This window comes from Phoxinus phoxinus (assembly GCF_949152265.1).
Source record: "Phoxinus phoxinus genome assembly, chromosome: 7".
In the NCBI taxonomy this organism is placed as follows: Eukaryota; Metazoa; Chordata; class Actinopteri; order Cypriniformes; family Leuciscidae; genus Phoxinus; species Phoxinus phoxinus.
This window is the reverse complement of record NC_136882.1, coordinates 5044514-5068693: the sequence shown is the minus strand read 5'-3', so window position 1 is coordinate 5068693 and position 24180 is coordinate 5044514. Positions and strand designations below refer to the sequence as shown.

The window sequence follows — 24180 nt, the reverse complement described above, 5'->3', positions numbered from 1 at the left end:
AATGATATAATTATGCATTTTAAACTGTTGTCCCATTAAACTTTAAAGCATATTAGATATATTATTATATGTTCATTAATACTTGTAATTGACTTGTTTTAAATTGCAATAAAAATATTGGTAACACTTCATTTTATTGTGTCCTTGTTACACGTTACATGTATTTACTATAGTAATAACTATAAATTAGGCATGATTACATGCAATGAACCCTAAACAAAAGCCTAATCCTAAACCTCAACCTATAGTAAGTACATGTAGTTCATATTACTCAGTACTTAAATGTATATTTGAAATAAAGTGTAGCTAAAATATTTGTGCCCATGTCCCCATATCAAAATGATTATCATTACATTTCCAAAAGCCTCCAGTGGACAGGTGTTGAAAATGAGCATGTGTGATAAAACAATTAAACAAATGCATATGGTTTGTCCAATGTAATTGCATGTCCATGTCAAATAAATAAATAAATAAAATAAAAATTCCATAAACTCTCTAACAATATGTTTTATCTTTCTACAGCAAAACAGGAATATATATAGGCTATATAAAGCATATACACTGTCCATTTTCTCAATTTTAAACTCAACCCCGTTTTTGTTGTTGGCCTGTTATTTAATGTTTATTGTTAAAAAAAATAACAAAATATGTTCATGAAAAATGTCATAATTACCCACATTTTACATTACTGATTTGCCTGTAAAGATAAGTGGACTGTTGTTTTGTGTATTTTAAATATTTGGATGACTTGTTATTGTTGTTAGTATTTTTTATTATTGTCGTTGTTGAGCATGTTAGAAGTTTCTATTTTTGTTCCTTCAAAGGAGTTGTCAGTAAGTTTCGTTTCTGCTAAAGGGGTACTAGACAAACATGCTCAATTACTCAGGGCAAATGTTAAAATAACATTCTCTAACTTTTACATTCCTTACATCATTATTTAGTGGCAATTTCAGAAAATCCATTATATTAGCCTATATGATTTAACGCGTAGCCTACTCACCACTTTCAAATAACTTTTCTGGCGATTCTTGGGCAGTGCAGTTCCACCAGGACTGTATAACCGGTGCGCGCTTCCGTTACTGTGCAATAGACATACGAGACCGTGCAGAAAAAGACATTCCTTATCTTTATCATTCACTCGCTATCTGTATAGAACACAGGGGAGCGTAGCGTTGCGTTGCGGCGCGGAGCGTTGCGTTCTAGAGTCGAGTTTACAGCGGATTGGTCCGAGAGTGATCGATTAGAGATGACGTCTCGATACCCCTTCCATTCCGTTGCGCTCCGTCTTTCTGCTCTGAGCTATCCTTAGGATAGGAAGCGATTGAACGGGATCGTAATGCATAATACAGGCCTCTCGTGTTTAAAGTGTGGCACCTCGACCTCGGCCGTCCTTGGTGGAGCTAATTTTTTTTTTTCCAGCTGATCGAGATAGGTCTGACTGCAGAACCGCAGAACCATGACGTCATGACAGTGTGAGGATGACAGCGCCAGCCTGACAGTCTGAGGCCGGAAGTGGGCGGGGTAGAAGTCTGATGCCGGAAGTGGGCGGGGTAGAAGTCTGATGCCGGAAGTGTACGGAGTTTATGTTTAGACATGTGTTACTATCATACTGTCTATGGTTACTATGGGTTTAGAGACCAGTCTATGGTTACACAGTAAATTGTTGAAATATGGCGGAGCACACTGTAAAAAAAGAAAAAGAGGAGAAAGAGGTAGGTTCTTTGATGGATGCAACAAACTTAACGTTATAACGTTACGCTTAACTATACTAAACGGCTCTGTACTGAACTGTTTTTTAAACGAAGTATTTTGAAACGAAGTATTTTGTATTATAAGATAATCTTTAACAATAACACAGTATCACTTTGTTGGATTATATATTGATGGTTTGTGATTTAATTTGTTAAACTGGCGTGGCATTTTACAATATTTGTTACATTTTATGACCATGAAAATTGCATTAATTGTATTTTATTTCACCTATAGAAGCACATAACGATTCAGAGAGGGTCAGCGGTACCACATCTGAACCAATGCACAACATGTTGCACAAATTATCACTGCCCATTTTGTGATGCCAGTATCTTCAAACCAACAAGACTGGACAAATTGACCAATCATATGAAAGTCCACGTAAAAAAGGCTGTTGTTCATGGAGGTATGAACATATTGAGTTATTTTTTAATATACAGTGGCAATAGATATTATTTTACATTTATGCACTTTTATCCAAAGCGATTTGCATTACATTTTAAGGTACACATATTTAATAGTATTCCCTTTGGAATTAGTTAGATGTAGATGGTATTCTGCATGATTTAGGCATCAAATATTATTTATTAGCGAGACAGAGAATATTAATATTGTCTTCATTAACGTCTAAAGTTTGCACACTGAAACTTGAGCTAAAAAAAAACAAAGAATTATATATTTGTGTATTTGTATTTTGTTATAGTAATATTTCATGTATATAAATGCATCCCATTAAACATTTAAACCATCAGGGGTAGGTTTGAGTTACACTTTGAAGCACAGGAACTAATTGTTTCCTTTTTTTCCTGTTATATTTCAGATTTCACATTTCACAGATGTGGTTTGGGCTGCAGACAATCTCTGCATTTCCACTGTCTCTATTGTACAGCCACAATTCTGAGGAGAGATGTTTTTCTTAATCATTTAGAATTATGTAAAGAGAAGCCACTGTCCACTAATACTAGTGATACATTTACTGTCCCAGAGGTTGTGACCATACCACCTACTACTGGGACACCATCAGCCTCCAGCAATGTTTGTAACATGCCACCTACTACTGGGACATCATCAGCCTCCAGCAATGTTTGTAACATGCCACCTACTACTGGGACATCATCAGCCTCCAACACAGCATTTAATATGCCAGGCACGGTTCGCGCACGGCCTGTTATTAAACAGAAATGCCCAATCTGCAATAACATCATGAATAAAAAAAATATAAAAAAACATATTGACCGTAAACACACAAAAAATCCAATTCAGGACATTAATGCCAGATTTCACCTTGCAAGCCAATGTGTGGACAAATCAAATGGAATTTACACAGTGCGTAAAGTTGCAGTTGGTCAGAGTAGTCCTCTTCATGTCCAATTCAAAACATGGGGAGAACAACAAAAAGTCTGCTGCGAATCAACCGAATGGCACCTCAGCATAAACTCCATGTGTATTGTATGGAGTTTTAATTTATTTATTTTTCTCTTGAAAATTATTGTTTGTTAAATGTGTGCCTGTATACCTTTTTATAAGATTTATTTTATTTGGTTTGATTTTGTTTTATATAATTTATTTATTTAGTTTGAGTTTGTATTTTTATTTAATTAGAAAACAGGTAGTGTGTGATTTATTTGTATATTTCAGAGGAAAAAACTCGTTTTATTGAAATTAATATTTTTTGTGTTTTCAGCATGGTTTTCAGTCCATCATATTATTGTGAATTGTAATTTTCAATTGAATAAAATGTTCAAACTCTTAAGTTTTGTTTTCATTGTAGTATTTATTTTATGTTTTAAGGTTTATTTAACGTATCATATTGTTAATCAATCTTAAATATATATTTTCAATTAAATAGTTTAAAACAAAGGCTTTATAATAACGTTTCCTAAACGCGGAAGTAGCGTAATGCCTTGGCGCGCCCACTTCCGGCCTCAGACTGTCAGGCTGGCGCTGTCATCCTCACACTGTCATGACGTCATGGTTCTGCGGTTCTGCAGCCGGTTATTATTGGAGAGATCTTGATCTTACATCTGTACGGCCGCGATAACGCGAGCATGAGCTCAGGCGAGGCGTTTTCTCACTCCTCGTGCAGCTCTAACCGCACGCGCACGATGGTGGTGTGTGTGTCCGTGCTCGCGGCGCTGGCTCTCGGGATCGGGATACTGTGCGCGTTGGCGGCCGGGCCGCTCCATGCCCAGTGCGCTGTTGAGTGGTACGGAACCGCAGTAGTCATGCAATAAGCCAACTTGGCCTCACAGATACAGAAAATCATCTCATTTTTTAAAATTAGTCAATGCATGTCTTGCTGACCCCTGGTTTCTATAAACATTTAAGATATATATAAACATTTAAGATATTATTTCAATTCTTACATTGAATATTTTTTTCTAACTCACCTATGATATGCCTATTAAATGAGCTATTATTTGCATATTTGATTATTTGTTTAATATACTTATTTTTATTTATTTTTATTATTAACCTGTATTTATTTATTTATTTATTTTAGGAAACTTGATATTACCTGCTTTGACGTCTCCTCTCTCTTGGTCAACCAGATTAAAGAGTGGTCAACAGAAACATGTCATGGGAAGAGCCAAAGATGCCTTTATTCTGTGAGTGAATTATATAATTATATATTCTTCATGATAGGCTACTGTAAAGAAAAATACGCCAGGAAGCTGTAATGGGTAAATTGTATGCAATTGTTTTGTATAAAATAATTAATTTATCATAAAATGATATGAATCCAGGTCACATTAAATAGTGGTACCCTTACCATATTCCTATATTTACATAGTACTCCAAGGTTATTCAAAAAATACCATAGTATTAACATGAAACAAATTCAAACCATGGTAATTTTACATCCCAACAAGGTGCGCTCACATTAGTTAGCCTACATTTCAGCAATATTTTGCATGGGCAAAAAAATGTTTGAATCAAAGCACACAAGTCTCTTTCTTTTGGTCAGAGCCGCAAAATTTGCATAAACAATCTTGAGCATGAGGAAAATCTGTGCAGAAAACTTTTCCGTTCTCACGCGGAAATACAGCGGATTCTAAAACGACCGCAAAATTTGACCAAGCAACAGCACGACAGCGCTTTTATAACCTTGAAAAACCAGAGGTCTGAAATGCTTAAAACATCCTAAACATTCTGCACAGAAATCAAATGCACTGTAATTCATATTTACTCACCTAGGACTAGTGTTATTTTGTGTGTTTTGGTCGCACTAGTTTCAATGAAGGCCCTCCTTCTAACTGTGGTTATCGCCACTTACTTGTGATTTTGTTTCCTATCTTTAGCTGGTGTCTGTGAATGCAGAGGACATCACTGCTACACACACCACTCCTGTGATGAGGTTTGTGGATGACATCACCTTCAACCTCAGCAGTCCAGACCCAGACACCTGTGATGTTCAGGTGACATTATCTTTCCTCCTGAAGCAGACACACTCTATTATCATGCTGTGTTTACAGTTTTTTGGGAATGTCTTGACAATAATAATGACAACAATCTTAATGGAAACATTCAATCTCTCCTCAGGGCCGGTCTATCTCTCGTAGCTGGTATGCCATTTTAGATTCAGGAACAAACTACCTGAACATGTACAACCTCATGAGAGGTAAGTGAGAGAAACTGAGGTTACACAGCTAATGTTGTTTTTGTTAAGCCTTAATACCATTACTGACCAATTTAGCCTTTACAGTTGCTGTACACCACAGTATCAGAAAAGCATTTGCTCGTTTCTAAAGGAAGTCTTAGAAATGTACACACTGTTTTTCCCCCTTTTTTTCTTTTCCAAATAAATCTCGAGAAGTTTGTGCTGTAGATTAAACTACACTGTATGGACAAGTATTGGGACACCTGCCCATTTCCCCAGCAGGGAATGTAATGACATGACATTATAAACACATGGACATTAATATGGAGCTGGTCCCCACTTCACAGCTATAACAGATTTCACTCGTCTGGCTTTCCACAAGATTTTGAAATGTTTGTGTGACAATTTTTTGCCCAATCATCCAGTAGAGTTTGAGAGGTCAGGCACTGATGTTGGATGAGAAGGCCTGGCTCTGAATCTCTTTTCACATTCCCACAGGTGTTGAATTGGGTCAAGGTCAGGGGTCTGTGTGGGCCAGTCAGGTTCTTTCACACAACTCATCCAACCATGTCTTTATGGACCTTGCTTTGTGCACTGGAGCACAGTCATGCTGGAATAGTCCCAAACTGCTCCCACAAAGCTGGGAGCATAGCATTAAGCATTGAGCATTACTCAAAATGTCTTGGTATGCTGAAGCATTAAGATTTCCCTTCACTGGAAGTAAGGGGTCTAGCCCAACTCCTGAAAAACAACCCTGCACCATAATCCCCCCTCCACCAAACTTTATAGTCAGGCAGGTAACGTTCTCCTGGCATCTGTCAAACACAGACTCACCCATCAGACTGCCAAACACAGACTCGCCCCTCAGACTGCCAAACACAGACTCGCCCCTCAGACTGCCAAACACAGACTCGCCCGTCAGACTGCCAAACACAGACTCACCCATCAGACTGCCAAACACAGACTCGCCCGTCAGACTGCCAAACACAGACTCACCCATCAGACTGCCAAACACAGACTCGCCCGTCAGACTGCCAAACACAGACTCGCCCGTCAGACTGCCAAACACAGACTCACCCATCAGACTGCCAAACACAGACTCGCCCCTCAGACTGCCAAACACAGACTCGCCCGTCAGACTGCCAAACACAGACTCACCCATCAGACTGCCAAACACAGACTCGCCCGTCAGACTGCCAAACACAGACTCACCCATCAGACTGCCAAACACAGACTCGCCCGTCAGACTGCCAAACACAGACTCGCCCGTCAGACTGCCAAACACAGACTCACCCGTCAGACTGCCAAACACAGACTCGCCCGTCAGACTGCCAAACACAGACTCGCCCGTCAGACTGCCAAACACAGACTCGCTCATCAGACTGCCAAACACATACACCCATCAGACTGCCAAACACAGACTCGCTCATCAGACTGCCAAACACAGACTCACCCATCAGACTGCCAAACACAGACTCACCCATCAGACTGCCAAACACAGACTCACCCATCAGACTGCCAAACACAGACTCACCCATCAGACTGACAAACACAGACTCACCCATCAGACTGCCAAACACAGACTCACCCATCAGACTGCCAAACACAGACTCACCCATCAGACTGCCAAACACAGACTCGCTCATCAGACTGCCAAACACATACTCACCCATCAGACTGCCAAACACAGACTCGCTCATCAGACTGCCAAACACATACTCACCCATCAGACTGCCAAACACAGACTCACCCATCAGACTGCCAAACACAGACTCGCCCATCAGACTGCCAAACACATACTCACCCATCAGACTGCCAAACACAGACTCGCTCATCAGACTGCCAAACACAGACTCGCTCATCAGACTGCCAAACACAGACTCACCCATCAGACTGCCAAACACAGACTCGCTCATCAGACTGCCAAACACATACTCACCCATCAGACTGCCAAACACAGACTCACACATCAGACTGCCAAACACATACACCCATCAGACTGCCTAACACAGACTCACCCATCAGACTGCCAAACACATACACCCATCAGACTGCCAAACACAGACTCACCCATCAGACTGCCAAACACATACTCGCCTATCAGACTGCCAAACGTAGACTCACCCATCAGACTGCCAAACACAGACTCACCCATCAGACTGCCAAACACATACTCACCCATCAGACTGCCAAACACAGACTCGCTCATCAGACTGCCAAACACATACTCACCCATCAGACTGCCAAACACAGACTCGCTCATCAGACTGCCAAACACATACTCACCCATCAGACTGCCAAACACAGACTCACCCATCAGACTGCCAAACACAGACTCGCCCATCAGACTGCCAAACACATACTCACCCATCAGACTGCCAAACACAGACTCGCTCATCAGACTGCCAAACACAGACTCGCTCATCAGACTGCCAAACACAGACTCACCCATCAGACTGCCAAACACAGACTCGCTCATCAGACTGCCAAACACATACTCACCCATCAGACTGCCAAACACAGACTCGCTCATCAGACTGCCAAACACAGACTCGCCCGTCAGACTGCCAAACACAGACTCGCTCATCAGACTGCCAAACACAGACTCACCCATCAGACTGCCAAACGCAGACTCGCTCATCAGACTGCCAAACACAGACTCACCCATCAGACTGCCAAACACAGACTCACACATCAGACTGCCAAACATAGACTCGCCCATCAGACTGCCAAACACATACTCGCCCATCAGACTGCCAAACACAGACTCGCTCATCAGACTGCCAAACACAGACTCACCCATCAGACTGCCAAACACAGACTCGCTCATCAGACTGCCAAACACATACTCACCCATCAGACTGCCAAACACAGACTCACCCATCAGACTGCCAAACACAGACTCGCCCGTCAGACTGCCAAACACAGACTCGCTCATCAGACTGCCAAACACAGACTCACCCATCAGACTCTCAAACACAGACTCGCTCATCAGACTGCCAAACACAGACTCACCCATCAGACTGCCAAACACAGACTCACCCATCAGACTGCCAAAAACAGATTCGCCCCTCAGACTGCCAAACACAGACTCGCACGTCAGACTGCCAAACACAGACTCGCCCATCAGCCTGCCTAACACAGACTCGCTCATCAGACTGCCAAACACAGACTCGCCCCTCAGACTGCCAAACGCAGACTCACCCATCAGACTGCCAAACACAGACTGACCCATCAGACTGCCAAACACAGACTCACCCATCAGACTGCCAAACACAGACTCGCTCATCAGACTGCCAAACACAGACTCGCCCCTCAGACTGCCAAACACAGACTCGCCCGTCAGACTGCCAAACACAGACTCACCCATCAGACTGCCAAACACATACTCACCCATCAGACTGCCAAACACATACTCGCTCATCAGACTGCCAAACACAGACTCACCCATCAGACTGCCAAACACATACTCACCCATCAGACTGCCAAACACAGACTCGCCCATCAGACTGCCAAACACAGACTCGCCCATCAGACTGCCAAACACAGACTCACCCATCAGACTGCCAAACACATACTCACCCATCAGACTGCCAAACACAGACTCGCCCGTCAGACTGCCAAACACAGACTCACCCATCAGACTGCCAAACACAGACTCACACATCAGACTGCCAAACACAGACTCACACATCAGACTGCCAAACACAGACTCACACATCAGACTGCCAAACACAGACTCACACATCAGACTTCCAAACACAGACTCACACATCAGACTGCCAAACACAGACTCACACATCAGACTTCCAAACACAGACTCACACATCAGACTGCCAAACACAGACTCACACATCAGACTGCCAAACACAGACTCACACATCAGACTTCCAAACACAGACTCACACATCAGACTTCCAAACACAGACTCACACATCAGACTGCCAAACACAGACTCGCCCGTCAGACTGCCAAACACAGACTCACACATCAGACTGCCAAACACAGACTCGCCCGTCAGACTGCCAAACACAGACTCGCCCATCAGACTGCCAAACACAGACTCGCCCGTCAGACTGCCAAACACAGACTCGCCCATCAGACTGCCAAACACAGACTCGCCCATCAGACTGCCAAACACAGACTCGCCCATCAGACTGCCAAACACAGACTCACCCATCAGACTGCCAAACACAGACTCGCCCATCAGACTGCCAAACACAGACTCACCCATCAGACTGCCAAACACAGACTCACCCATCAGACTGCCAAACACAGATTCACCCATCAGACTGCCAAACACAGACTCGCCCGTCAGACTGCCAAACACAGACTCGCCCATCAGACTGCCAAACATAGACTCGCCCATCAGACTGCCAAACACAGACTCGCCCATCAGACTGCCAAACATAGACTCGCCCATCAGACTGCCAAACACAGACTCACCCATCAGACTGCCAAACACAGACTCGTCCATCAGACTGCCAAACACAGACTCACCCATCAGACTGCCAAACACAGACTCGCCCGTCAGACTGCCAAACACAGACTCGCCCGTCAGACTGCCAAACACAGACTCGCCCGTCAGACTGCCCAACACAGATTCACCAATCAGACTGCCAAACACAGACTCACCCATCAGACTGCCAAACACAGACTCACCCATCAGACTGCCAAACAAAGAAGCTTGATTCGTCACTCCACAGAACAGGTTTCCACTGCTCCAGAGTCCAGTAGCCGCATGCTTTACACATCTGATTCTTGACATTGTTTTTGGTGATGTGAGATAGAGACCTCCCGCAGGATTCTGTCCTGGTCCCGCAAAAATATATGTTACCTTCTCCTGCTCCCACCCGCAACATTCATGTTTTGTCCTGATCCCGCCCGCAAAAGTCAGCTTAAAAATATAAATAGATTTTTTTCTGTATGACCATGAAATACTTTCAAGTTAGCCTACGTGTCGCCTAGCCACAACCTACAAATCAGCATAAATGCTCCCAATAAACTATTTGTTATTAAAGAATCAACATCAACACTGTTAATTTAACATAAAAGCAAGCAGGCTACTTTACATGGTTTGGCATGACAGAATGCGTGCGAAGTGCGCTCCCCTTAATAATTCCTAAAAAGCTGACATCTCAGTTCATCACAATCTCACAAAGCTCTTTTATTGTCAACAAAGCTTACTGAACAATGAATCTTTCACAATGTCAACACTTTGTTTGTTATAATAAGAGGATTGCCAGCATGCTGAATTCAGCACTGAACAAAAACTCAGTTTTGAGCGGTGAGTGGATTCTATCTGAAATGCTTCTGATTGGCCATTGCGTTCAAGAAATCAACACATATGTCTGTGATTGGCTACATTGCATAACGCTGCAAAAACATGTTAAAAATAGAAACTCTGCCTGTAAATCCTTTTTATTTGTATTTATTTGTTCTTGTTGCTTTTGTGCAACAGATGAATAACAATTTATTTGTTTTTAGATGCTTTATTTTTTAGATATTTGCTGAAGTCCCACAAATCGTTTTATGCAAACCCGCACACACACACGAGTACCTTACGGCCCGCACTCGGCCATCAAATCTAGTCTCGTAAAACTTCTTGTTATTCCAAACTGCTATGATTTTCTTTTTCCTGTGAAATATAAAAAGAAAACATTTTGATTAGTGTACTCTCACTCTGCAATTAACAGGGACATGAAAATTTAAGCAAAAACACCATACAAGTATCACAAAAAAATTCCATATGCTATGTAGTTGTTCTGAATTCAGAATATAATGTATATTTCTTTTGTTTTTGACAAACCACTATTTATGTCGTTATTCACAGATAATTTGTTACTGTTGTGACTAGATCACTCAAGAATCAAATGTTGTTTACTGGTTAAATGAAACAATCAGACTCATGCCTTCATGAATTGGACAACAGCCACAGTAAAATAACAGAGCGGGTCTGCGCATGTTGAGGAACACAGTGAGCAAAAGTCGCCAACTTTCTGCAGAGTCAATAGCTACAGACCTCCTAACTTTGTGTGGCCTTCAGATTAGCTCAAGAACAGTGTGTAGAGCTACATGGAATGGGTTTCCATGGCCGAGCATCTGCATCCAAGCCTTACATCACCGAGAGCAATGCAAAGCGTGGGATGCAGTGGTGTAAAGCGTGGGATGGAGTGGTGTAAAGCGTGGGATGGAGTGGTGTAAAGCGTGGGATGGAGTGGTGTAAAGCGTGGGATGGAGTGGTGTAAAGCGTGGGATGGAGTGGTGTAAAGCGTGGGATGCAGTGGTGTAAAGCGTGGGATGGAGTGGTGTAAAGCGTGGGATGCAGTGGTGTAAAGCGTGGGATGCAGTGGTGTAATGCGTGGGATGCAGTGGTGTAATGCGTGGGATGCAGTGGTGTAAAGCGTGGGATGCAGTGGTGTAAAGCGTGGAATGCAGTGGTGTAAAGCGTGGGGTGCAGTGGTGTAAAGCGTGGGATGCAGTGGTGTAAAGCGTGGGATGCAGTGGTGTAATGCGTGGGATGTAGTGGTGTAAAGCGTGGGGTGCAGTGGTGTAAAGCGTGGGGTGCAGTGTGGTAAAGCGTGGGATGCAGTGGTGTAAAGCGTGGGGTGCAGTGTGGTAAAGCGTGGGATGCAGTGGTGTAAAGCGTGGGATGCAGTGGTGCAAAGCGTGGGGTGCAGTGGTGTAAAGCGTGGGGTGCAGTGGTGTAAAGCGTGGGGTGCAGTGGTGTAAAGCATGGGATGCAGTGGTGCAAAGCGTGGGATGTAGTGGTGTAAAGCGTGGGGTGCAGTGGTGTAAAGCGTGGGATGCAGTGGTGTAAAGCGTGGGATGCAGTGGTGTAAAGCGTGGGATGCAGTGGTGTAATGCGTGGGATGCAGTGGTGTAAAGCGTGGGGTGCAGTGGTGTAAAGCGTGGGGTGCAGTGGTGTAATGCGTGGGATGCAGTGGTGTAAAGCGTGGGGTGCAGTGGTGTAAAGCGTGGGGTGCAGTGGTGTAAAGCGTGGGGTGCAGTGGTGTAAAGCGTGGGGTGCAGTGGTGTAAAGCGTGGGGTGCAGTGGTGTAAAGCGTGGGGTGCAGTGGTGTAAAGCGTGGGGTGCAGTGGTGTAAAGCGTGGGGTGCAGTGGTGTAAAGCGTGGGATGCAGTGGTGTAAAGCGTGAGGTGCAGTGGTGTAAAGCGTGGGATGCAGTGGTGTAAAGCGTGGGATGCAGTGGTGTAAAGCGTGGGGTGCAGTGGTGTAAAGCGTGGGGTGCAGTGGTGTAAAGCGTGGGGTGCAGTGGTGTAAAGCGTGGGATGCAGTGGTGTAAAGCGTGGGATGCAGTGGTGTAAAGCGTGGGATGCAGTGGTGTAAAGCGTGGAATGCAGTGGTGTAAAGCGTGGGATGCAGTGGTGTAAAGCGTGGGGTGCAGTGGTGTAAAGCGTGGGATGCAGTGGTGTAAAGCGTGGGATGCAGTGGTGTAAAGCGTGGAATGCAGTGGTGTAAAGCGTGGGGTGCAGTGGTGTAAAGCGTGGGATGCAGTGGTGTAAAGCGTGGGGTGCAGTGGTGTAAAGCGTGTGGTGCAGTGTGGTAAAGCGTGGGATGCAGTGGTGTAAAGCGTGGGGTGCAGTGGTGTAAAGCGTGGGGTGCAGTGGTGTAAAGCGTGGGATGCAGTGGTGTAAAGCGTGGGGTGCAGAGTGGTGTAAAGCGTGGGATGCAGTGGTGTAAAGCGTGGGGTGCAGTGGTTTAAAGCGCGGGATGCAGTGGTATAAAGCGTGGGGTGCAGTGGTGTAAAGCGTGGGATGCAGTGGTGTAAAGCGTGGGATGCAGTGATGTAAAGCGTGGGGTGCAGTGGTGTAAAGCGTGGGATGCAGTGGTGTAAAGCGTGGGGTGCAGTGGTGTAAAGCGTGGGATGCAGTGGTGTAAAGCGTGGGATGCAGTGGTGTAAAGCGTGGGGTGCAGTGGTTTAAAGCGTGGGATGCAGTGGTGTAAAGCGTGGGGTGCAGTGGTGTAAAGCGTGGGGTGCAGTGGTGTAAAGCGTGGGGTGCAGTGGTGTAAAGCGTGGGGTGCAGTGGTGTAAAGCGTGGGGTGCAGTGGTGTAAAGCATGGGATGCAGTGGTGTAAAGCGTGGGGTGCAGTGGTGTAAAGCGTGGGGTGCAGTGGTTTAAAGCGTGGGATGCAGTGGTGTAAAGCGTGGGGTGCAGTGGTGTAAAGCGTGGGGTGCAGTGGTGTAAAGCGTGGGGTGCAGTGGTTTAAAGCGTGGGATGCAGTGGTGTAAAGCGTGGGGTGCAGTGGTGTAAAGCGTGGGGTGCAGTGGTGTAAAGCGTGGGATGCAGTGGTGTAAAGCGTGGGATGCAGTGGTGTAAAGCGTGGGATGCAGTGGTGTAAAGCGTGGGGTGCAGTGGTGTAAAGCGTGGGGTGCAGTGGTGTAAAGCGTGGGGTGCAGTGGTGTAAAGCGTGGGGTGCAGTGGTTTAAAGCGTGGGATGCAGTGGTGTAAAGCGTGGGATGCAGTGGTGTAAAGCGTGGGATGCAGTGGTGTAAAGCGTGTGGTGCAGTGTGGTAAAGCGTGGGATGCAGTGGTGTAAAGCGTGGGGTGCAGTGGTGTAAAGCGTGGGGTGCAGTGGTGTAAAGCGTGGGGTGCAGTGGTTTAAAGCGTGGGATGCAGTGGTATAAAGCGTGGGATGCAGTGGTGTAAAGCGTGGGATGCAGTGGTGTAAAGGGTGGGGTGCAGTGGTGTAAAGCGTGGGATGCAGTGGTGTAAAGCGTGGGGTGCAGTGGTGCAAAGCGTGGGGTGCAGTGGTGTAAAGCGTGGGGTGCAGTGGTGTAAAGCGTGGGATGCAGTGGTGTAAAGCGTGGGGTGCAGTGGTGTAAAGCGTGGGATGCAGTGGTGTAAAGCGTGGGGTGCAGTGGTGTAAAGCGTGGGATGCAGTGGTGTAAAGCGTGGGATGCAGTGGTGTAAAGCGTGGGATGCAGTGGTGTAAAGCGTGGGGTGCAGTGGTTTAAAGCGTGGGATGCAGTGGTGGAAAGTGTGGGGTGCAGTGGGGTGCAGTGGTGTAAAGCGTGGGGTGCAGTGGTGTAAAGCGTGGGGTGCAGTGGTGTAAAGCGTGGGGTGCAGTGGTGTAAAGCGTGGGATGCAGTGGTGTAAAGCGTGGGGTGCAGTGGTTTAAAGCGTGGGATGCAGTGGTATAAAGCATGGGATGCAGTGGTGTAAAGCGTGGGATGCAGTGGTGTAAAGGGTGGGGTGCAGTGGTGTAAAGCGTGTGGTGCAGTGTGGTAAAGCGTGGGATGCAGTGGTGTAAAGCGTGGGGTGCAGTGGTGTAAAGCGTGGGGTGCAGTGGTGTAAAGCGTGGGATGCAGTGGTGTAAAGCGTGGGGTGCAGTGGTGTAAAGCGTGGGGTGCAGTGGTTTAAAGCAAGGGATGCAGTGGTATAAAGCGTGGGGTGCAGTGGTGTAAAGCGTGGGGTGCAGTGGTGTAAAGCGTGGGATGCATGGTGTAAAGCGTGGGATGCAGTGGTGTAAAGCGTGGGGTGCAGTGGTGTAAAGCGTGGGATGCAGTGGTGTAAAGCGTGGGATGCATGGTGTAAAGCGTGGGGTGCAGTGGTGTAAAGCGTGGGATGCATGGTGTAAAGCGTGGGATGCAGTGGTGTAAAGCGTGGGATGCAGTGGTGTAAAGCGTGGGGTGCAGTGGTGTAAAGCGTGGGATGCATGGTGTAAAGCGTGGGATGCATGGTGTAAAGCGTGGGATGCATGGTGTAAAGCGTGGGGTGCAGTGGTGTAAAGCGTGGGATGCAGTGGTGTAAAGCGTGGGGTGCAGTGGTGTAAAGCGTGGGGTGCAGTGGTGTAAAGCGTGGGGTGCAGTGGTGTAAAGCGTGGGGTGCAGTGGTGTAAAGCGTGGGGTGCAGTGGTGTAAAGCGTGGGATGCATGGTGTAAAGCGTGGGATGCATGGTGTAAAGCGTGGGATGCATGGTGTAAAGCGTGGGATGCATGGTGTAAAGCGTGGGATGCATGGTGTAAAGCGTGGGGTGCAGTGGTGTAAAGCGTGGGATGCAGTGGTGTAAAGCGTGGGGTGCAGTGGTGTAAAGTAGGGCTGAACGATATTCACAGTCTCTGTCTCGCGGGCGCGCTCGCTCTAGATTCCGGAGATTTTAACTAATTTGCGGGCATCAGTGAGCCGCTATCAATATGCGGGAGACTCCCGGAACTTCCGGGAGACTTGGGATGTCTGTATTTTTTATACTGAAATAATATCGGCATTATAATTATTGATTTTTCATAAGGCAATTTTTTTAGTGCCCCCTCAGCTCTTGACGCGTGTGGTGGGAGCGGCGGCGCTGACAGGCGGTATGGTGTAAAGCTGCTGTTTAAATGTGTTCGGCTTTTCTGTTTACAGAAACATGTTCTCTAATCTGTTTAGAAGATTTAATACAATACAAAATATATTAAAGTTTTATTTCATATTATTATGATGATGACCAACACCAACACTGTTTTACTCTGGCACTTTGGCTAAGAAAAGTTGACTTAAAAGATTGTGAACCAAAATGCTTATAAGTTGTTTTATAAAAAATATATTTATTTTAAGTTATATTGTTGTAAACCAATCAGGGGGGTTGACATAAAGCAGCTGTTTTATTTAAAAATGTGTTCTGCTTTTGTGTTTACAGAAATGTTCTAATTTTGGAATAAAATATTAAGTGACCTTTTTGTCACTTGTAATGAAGCTTGCTTATTAGTGAAATTATTAATATCATGGAATGGTCATTATTGACTTTAGCCTGGAGTTATGGCTCTCAATATCGCAATATATATCGTTGGGGAAAAAAATAGCGCAATGTAATTTTTTTTCCAATATCGTGCAGCCCTAGTGTAAAGCGTGGGATGAAATAAGACAATCAGCTATAAAACTGAAAATACAGCATGAATACGCACGAGCGCGAAGGTGCGCGCGGCAAAAATGTCGTCATTGCGGTCGTGCGCGTTGGGTGCGCAAGGCCCCATTTCGCGTGGTGGTGTGCAGTGCACGGCTTTTTTGTAACAGCGCGCACGGCTCCGCATCCGAAGGTGCGCGACTTCAAGCCAAATCTGGCCGAGCATGTACATCTCACCGCACCGGCATCCAGTTCTTGCGTCTAAATTAGTTGCTTATATTAACTAAATGAGCCTACAATAGCAGACATAAGTCCTTTACATAAAAATAAATGGCCATGTTTTATAAAAAGGTTCACAAAACTAAATAAAAATGATGTAAGTTAACGTTCATTTAGTTGTAGGTTAAGTTCTCATATCCATTTTTTCTTTCTAATGTCACAAGGAATAATCTGGTGTACTAAAGTGTAGCCTACTAAAATAAACATTCACGAGTGTACCTTACTTCTTCTCACCGCTGATTCCTGATGGTTTAGAGGACAATTACACTGAGTCGCACCAACCCGATCTCACGGCAATTCGTACGAATTTTACGAGGTGGCTAATTCGTACCAATTCATACGACCTCACTCGTACGAATTTGTAAGTTTTTTGTTAAATCGTACATATTTTACGATTCGCCAAAATCGTATGAATTCATACGAATGACCTACCGCTGACCCCGCCCCTAAACCCTAAACGTGGGTTTAGACAAATCGTACAAATTCGTACGAGTGAGGTCGTACAAATTCATACGAATTAGCCACCTTTTAATCACTCGTACAAATTCGTACGAATTGGTCGTGAGATAGCGTTGGTCTCACCCTGTCGTTTCAAAGAATAGTACACCGGCGAGCGCGAAGTATAAATGCCTCGTCCATTTAGGGAGGCGCGCGCGCAGTCAGCGGAGGCTCGCAAACCTAACAGGCAGGGCTACAGAACCCGTGTTTCTAACAGTAGTTTCGCATTACATTAATTTATTTGCTCACGAGTTATATTTATTTTTATACCGTGTATTCTCCGTGTAAATTCATGCACCGAACCGTGACGCCCGTACCGATTTGGTTCAATACGAAAATACCGTTCCACCCCTAATATATATATATATAATGTATATATGATATGTATATACTGAACAAAATTATAAACGCAACACTTTTGTTTTTGCCCCCATTTTTCATGAGCTGAACTCAAAGATCTAAGACTTTTTCTATGTACACAAAAGGCCTATTTCTCTCAAAACTGCACATTTTAGAGCGGCCTTTTATTGTGGCCAGCCTAAGGCACACCTGTGCAATAATCATGCTGTCTAATCAGCATCCTGATATGCCACACCTGTGAGGTGGATGGATTATCTCGGCAAGTGCTCACTAACACAGATTTAGACAGATTTATGAACAATATTTAAGAGAAATAGGCCTTTTGTGTACATAGAAAAAGTCTTAGATCTTTGAGTTCAGCTCATGAAAAATGGGGGCAAAAACAAAAGTGTTGCGTTTATAATTTTGTTCAGTGCATATATATATATATATATGTATGTAGAATATTTATAAAACATTTTTTGACCTATTCCCAATTAGTTAAATGTTAGAATATGTCTCTCACCCCCCCCCCCCTCTCTCTCTCTCTCTGTGTGTGTGTGTGTGTGTGTGTGTGTGTGTGTGTGTGTGTGTGTGTGTGTGTGTGTGTGTGTGTGTGTGTGTGTGTGTGTGTGTGTGTTGCAGGCAGTGGTCTCTCCTCTTCTCCTACCTTTACTGAATCCACCAGCGACAGACTGTGTACCCAGTTCAGCTCCACTCGACAGACTCTTCCCCCATAAACAGCCTGCACACATCTGGATCACCACATACAATAACAAGATTCTAGTAGTAGTACACCTAATGTATTTTAATTACTACATGTAAAATGTGAACGTTTACCACTGAATGACAAATACTGAATTGACAATGACATCAGTATCTATTGATTTTCCCATGTTCAGAATATGAAACTGATTATTTATTTGACCCATATGCTCATTATATAAGTCACTTTACCACTACACAGCTACATAGGGAATAATCAGTTTACTTTCTGATGCCTAATATGCTAATATGCATCTATTGTATCTTAAACCACAACTGTCATTAATCCCCATCCAACTATATTTCTCTCAGGCAGGGTCCTATTTTGGTTCAAACTGTATGTCACAGAGATATTAGTGACTTATTCATTGTGCGTGCGTGTGTGTGTCAGAAACAACAAAAACAAACTTTACATTTGAAATCCAAATACAGACCCATTACACCAGCACCATCTGTAGTTGCATCAAATACATCTACAATTTACTAAAGTTTAAGGACATAGTTCAACCAATACATCATTCATTTATCCACAGGTCAGTTATATTGTATTTTTGCACTCTTACATTCAGTCTTCGCTGAAATATGGTTTCGAGGCATCTTTTACATCTATTACATTTCACTGCTAATTACAAATACTTTCAGGTACACTTGCTTACACAACTTGATTACCAATATTCATGCTTTATGGAGTAGTTGAAACATTTCTGATTTATACAAATTATTATACGTTGTAATTACTATTAAAATAATGTAAGTTAACTTTCATCATTAGTCACTGGGACACACATTATGTTATTTTCTGAGAATGAGCCCAAATGGAAATGTATTGCAAATATGCATGCTACTTCATTTCAGGTTTTGCCTGTAAAATTTGTATAATTTGAGATGTACATCTACAAGTCATGGGTCAAAACATTTGAGTAACTAAACAATTGTATTAGGTTTAGTGACAACATGTTACAATGTTTACATGGTACAATTTCTGGTAAGCTAAAATATTTTGATTATTGCTTGACACAAATTTCACGGTTTCTTGTGATTTGATTCAATATTAAATCATTAAATATTAGGTACACAAGATAGGTGTTAATTTTACTCAAGAAAATAAAATCTCACCTAATGCTGTAAACATACAGAGAGCCCTACCAGCTGGTAGTATTATTTAAGGTAAAAAATAACTCAAATTAAATATAATGCATTTTTTATTATAATAACAACTTTATATAATGATATATGTAAAAATATAATAAATATGTAGGGGAGAGCGTTAGGTTGCGCCCCTATTAGAACTATGCCATTATATTCTATACTTTTATGAATTCTATTGAGAAAACATGAGTAAAATGTAAATAAAGACTGAGAGTCAATGTTTTTTATTATTATGTTTTGAATTAATAGCTGTGTTTCCTTTCGAGGTTAGAAACGACTCTTTGGGTACGCTCCCTAAGCGTACGTCTCTGAAGTATGAATGAAACTATTCCAATCCTGATTGGTATTGCGTCATGACGTAACATGTTATGGCGTACCCGGAAGTATAAAATGATGGCGGCACGATATTCCACCCTCGCCTGGAGCTGTGGAAGCTGTGGGTCTGTCCCCTGAGGGGGTTCAGTACCTAGATGCTGGCCTTTCAGCCGGAGTAGTCGAGACCATCCTTAGTTCCAGAGCTCCTTCCACTAGGAGATTGTATGGCCTAAAGTGGAATGTGTTTCCCACTTGGTGTAGAGAACATGAGTTAGACCCAGTTAACTGCCCAGTGGCTTCAGTTCTGGAGTTTCTTCAAGATCGCTTCTCTGCTGGTCTCACCCCTTCCACACTTAAGGTGTACGTGGCTGCTATTGCGGCTTTCCATGCACCACTAAGTGATAGGCCTCTGGGGAGGCACCAGCTGATCATGAGTTTTCTCTGTGGTACATGGAGGATGAGACCGACGACCAGTTCCTACCTGGGACCTGGCGGTGGTTCTTGAAGGGCTATCCCTGGCCCCCTTCAAACCACTTCAGTCGGCATCAGCTAAGGACCTGACACTTAAGATGGCTTTTCTCCTAGCCATTACCTCGCTTAAGAGGGTGGGAGATCTCCAGGCCCTGGCAATATCGCCAGCTTGCTTGGAGTTTGCCCCAGGAGGAGTTAAGGCCACCCTGCATCCGAGACCTGGCTATGTGCCTAAGGTGCCTTCCAATATGGCACGGTCTACGGTCCTGCAGGCATTTCATCCTCCACCACATGTGGCGGCAGAAGAAGAGAGGCTCCATGTGCTCTGTCCTGTCAGAGAGACACTTCGTCGCCTTGCCACGCCCTTTCATACCTTGGAGCGGCTTGCTTCATCGCAAGGCTCAATCTCAAAATATGATGTGTGTGTGCCGGCGTAATTTTATACATCCGGGTATGCATCACATGTTACGTCATGACGCAACACCAATCAGGGGTGCGTTTCCCGAAAGCATCGAAAGCCAACTATGATCGCAAGTTCCGTCGTTATCAGCATAGTTCAACGATTTGGTGTTTCCCGAAACCATCGTTCCAACGAACGTTCGCAAACAGCATCGCAGACTTGTGTGGTTGGAGCGACAGCTCTCGAGCTGTGGTTAGAAGCATAGTTTCTAGTTTACATGAGATGTAGACTGAATAAATCCTTATCTTTAGCAAAATAAGCAAGCTGACATTCAGTACAACCCGTGTTATTTATTTAGAATACATACAAATGTAATTTACGTCTTCTAGTTTGTCAAGAGATTTAAAGCACCGTTTTTGAAGACTGCGCATGTGCGAACGTGCTCAACTATGTAAGAACGAGCCAAATATTGAGTCTGGTAATAAAGCAAAGTAACTGAGAAAAATGTGAAATGGTCTTCAGATGCCATGTCTGTAACTTATATGACGAAATCTAGCGTTAATTCGATCTCAAACAAATTAATTTAAAAAAGTTATTAGTCCACCACGTGCGAGACATCATAAACCAACGTGGTTAAACGATACTTTGCGACATATGGTTTCGGGAAACAGTCGTGACTAGCTAGTTGATTTATCCAACGATGCATCGTACTATGGTAGTTAAGCAGTGAGCTATATAGTTGTACGGGAAACGCACCCCAGGATTGGAATAGTTTCATTCATACTTCAGAGACGTATGCTTAGGGAGCGTCCCCAAAGAGTTGTTTCTAACAATGCAGTGTCTCGTTCCCTTCTCAGGGAACAAGGGTTACAGACGTAACCCGAGACGTTTTCTGGTGGGTTTGTTGTCAAACTCAGAAATGTGTTTATTTTTAATTATTAAAAAATGCCATTATTTTATATGAAAAAGTTAATAATTGTTTTTTATTGAGAAAATATTTTAGTTTGACTTGTATATTTTTTTGATTAGATCAGATAGCATTTTTAGCTATCTCATGGTCATGTTACAAAGTGCCCCTCACATGTTACAATGTACCCCACCTATGGGGCATGTTGTCACATTTCTCTTCCATTCTTTCGGGGTATATAAAGAAAAAAGTATGCACTGTATTAATAAAGCAAAACCACATAATTGTACTCGACATGTGGAAAATGAATGTGGGGGAAATTAAATACTCTAAAGCCTAAGTAGATTTACACAAACTGAGAAAAGTCAAAAAGCGTTACGTTGTGCCCCGCTCTCCCCTAATATAGTACACATATTTAGCAAAATACTCTCTAAAGCTCTTTTTTCTAGCCAACTAACGTGCTATAAATTATGGTCATTAAATGGCTTTGCTAGAGGTAGCTAAATGTTATGTGACTTAATTGTTCTCTAGCTGTTTTATTTCCGCGGTTGAAAAACACTGATTGATCGATATTATGTATGAGGAATATACATTTCGGTAAGTTGTACTGTATCTTTCAACATTGTTCATTCTTGTTTATTTACTATTAGCTACTAGGCTAGAGATGATCGGTTCCCGTAGGTAAATTTGGTTTCGGTGAACAAGTTCAGGCTGTTTCTCATACATATCATAGACAATACAATAGACAACACTATAAAAACAACACTAACCACTAAAACATTATAACAGACCTATTACTTCATCTTATTACTATTCATACAATGAATCACTACAGGGACAAAGCTGTTCTTATACCATTTTGTTGTACACTGCGGGACTCTAGTCTAAACCATCCATTAGACGGAAGGAGCAGGAACTCATAATACAGGGGATGATGCCAGTCTCTTAAAACTGAAACAGTCATTCGCTGTTCCCGCTGGTATACAGTCAGTGAAGCAGGGTTCAGTAGCGGCTCCCCAGTCAATACTGGACCATTTCTCAGTCTGGAGAATAGATTTGGCTCTAGATCTCGACACAATTTGTCTCTTTAAAGAGAAATCCCAGTTCCAGGACACCAAAGAAAAGGACAAAGTTGATTTAATAAAAGCACAAAAAACAGAATCAACATTGCTTTGTCAATTTAGAAATTTCCTTAATAAGAACAAACGTCGATGCCCCTTTTTACAAACAGCATCACAGTTGGCTTCAAAACTAAACTTTGAATCAATGATTGTCCACACAAACACACACACACACACACACACATTTTTTAAAAGGAATAAATGTAAAAGTATGTGTAAATGTTGTAGTTCTCTTCAAATAATTAGGCAGGTAATTGATCCTTGTTGAGAAGTCACCGTCTGTGGATTTACCAGTGCATGTTTGCATTAAACGTTTGCATTGTGTTCCATTATTTTCACATGTAAATGCTTATCTGCTTGTTTAGATGGTTTTCATGATTTGTTTTCCTAGTTTTAATTTGCATTAGGTGTATAATTCTGAGAACCTGAGAAATATTAGTTATTTTAGGATGCTTTACAAAATATGATGTGATTTTTATTTTTTTTCAGTTGAGTTTGCAGTTTATTTGGTCTAATCTAGTGATGAATAAATATTTCTGTGAATTTTGTTGTTTGTAGTTGTGTGTTAAAGTTTAGTAACTAATGTTTCACATTTAGACATCGAATGGTTTTATTAAATGCTACTTTAAAACTACAAAAATCACTTATGTAACTTAAGTAAATTGGTCAAACACAATAAAATTAAATGTAACACCATGAAATAATTGTTTAACATATTTTAAGTAAATTAAAATAATTTAATTTAATTTGTTTCATTTGATCACATGTATTTGTTTCATGCCAGTTTTACCTGCCCACAGTTTCTTTCTTAGAAATATTATGAGGTTTATTTGATTGGTTGAATGCAGTTGATTTGTTTGTTCTGACTGTAAAGGTGTGCTGTGATTGGTCACACCCTCACACTCTTTTGTCATTGGCTGTATGTCAGTTTAAGTAAGAGAGAGTCAGTGTCATGCACAATTCTGGCCTCTACCTCAACTAATCATTGACAAATCACCAAACCTCTTCACTGGATGAAGATGAAGACGACACTCACTGTGCTGCTAATCCTGGAGCTCTACGGACTCTCCTCCGGCCTCATTAAAGGGTTAGTTCACCCAAAAATGAAAATAATGTCATTAATGACTCACCCTCATGTTGTTCTAAGCCCGTAAGACCTCCGTTCATCTTCGGAACACAGTTTAAGATATTTTAGATTTAGTCCGAGAGCTTTCTGTCCCTCCATTGAAAATGTATACTGTCCATGTCCATAAAGGTAATAAAGACATCATCAAAGTAGTCCATGTGACATCAGTGGGTTAGTTAGAAGTTTTTGAAGCATCGAAAATACTTTTTGGTCCAAAAATAACACAAAATTACACTAAAGGCACCGGGTGGTGGTGCCACCGGCTTGGGCCCTCCATCGCTGCTTGCAGCTTTAATTATATATATATATATATATATATATATATACATATAAAAATATATATATATATAAAAAAATATATATATATTGTCACGTTTATCATGGACTTTCTGTTTGTTTATGTTACTGTGTTTGAGTGTTACCCTTCAGCCTGTACCAGCTTTTTGTAAGTTTATTCTAGTAAAAGTTTGTTTTGGAGTATTGTACCCGTCTGCCTGTCTTCATCCGCACCATACCCGTGACAGATTGACCGACCATAAAGTAATGGAGGAGGACGCTATGGAGGCATTTCTGTTCAATCAGAATGGGAGTTCATTGGATGAGTTTGTGGAAGT

General features: G+C 43.0%; 1 protein-coding gene across 1 annotated transcript; it reads left to right on the top strand.

Annotated features, from left to right (window-relative positions):
- The first annotated feature begins 1067 nt into the window (after positions 1 to 1067).
- On the top strand, positions 1068 to 23053 carry LOC307002080 (uncharacterized protein). Its single transcript, XM_079619322.1, has 6 exons — positions 1068 to 1432; positions 3762 to 3958; positions 4256 to 4361; positions 5055 to 5171; positions 5296 to 5374; positions 17958 to 23053. Exons 2-6 carry the CDS (start codon positions 3801 to 3803, stop codon positions 18050 to 18052), a joined length of 555 nt encoding a protein of 184 aa, XP_079475448.1. The 5' UTR covers positions 1068 to 1432; positions 3762 to 3800; the 3' UTR covers positions 18053 to 23053.
- Positions 23054 to 24180: the final 1127 nt, after the last annotated feature.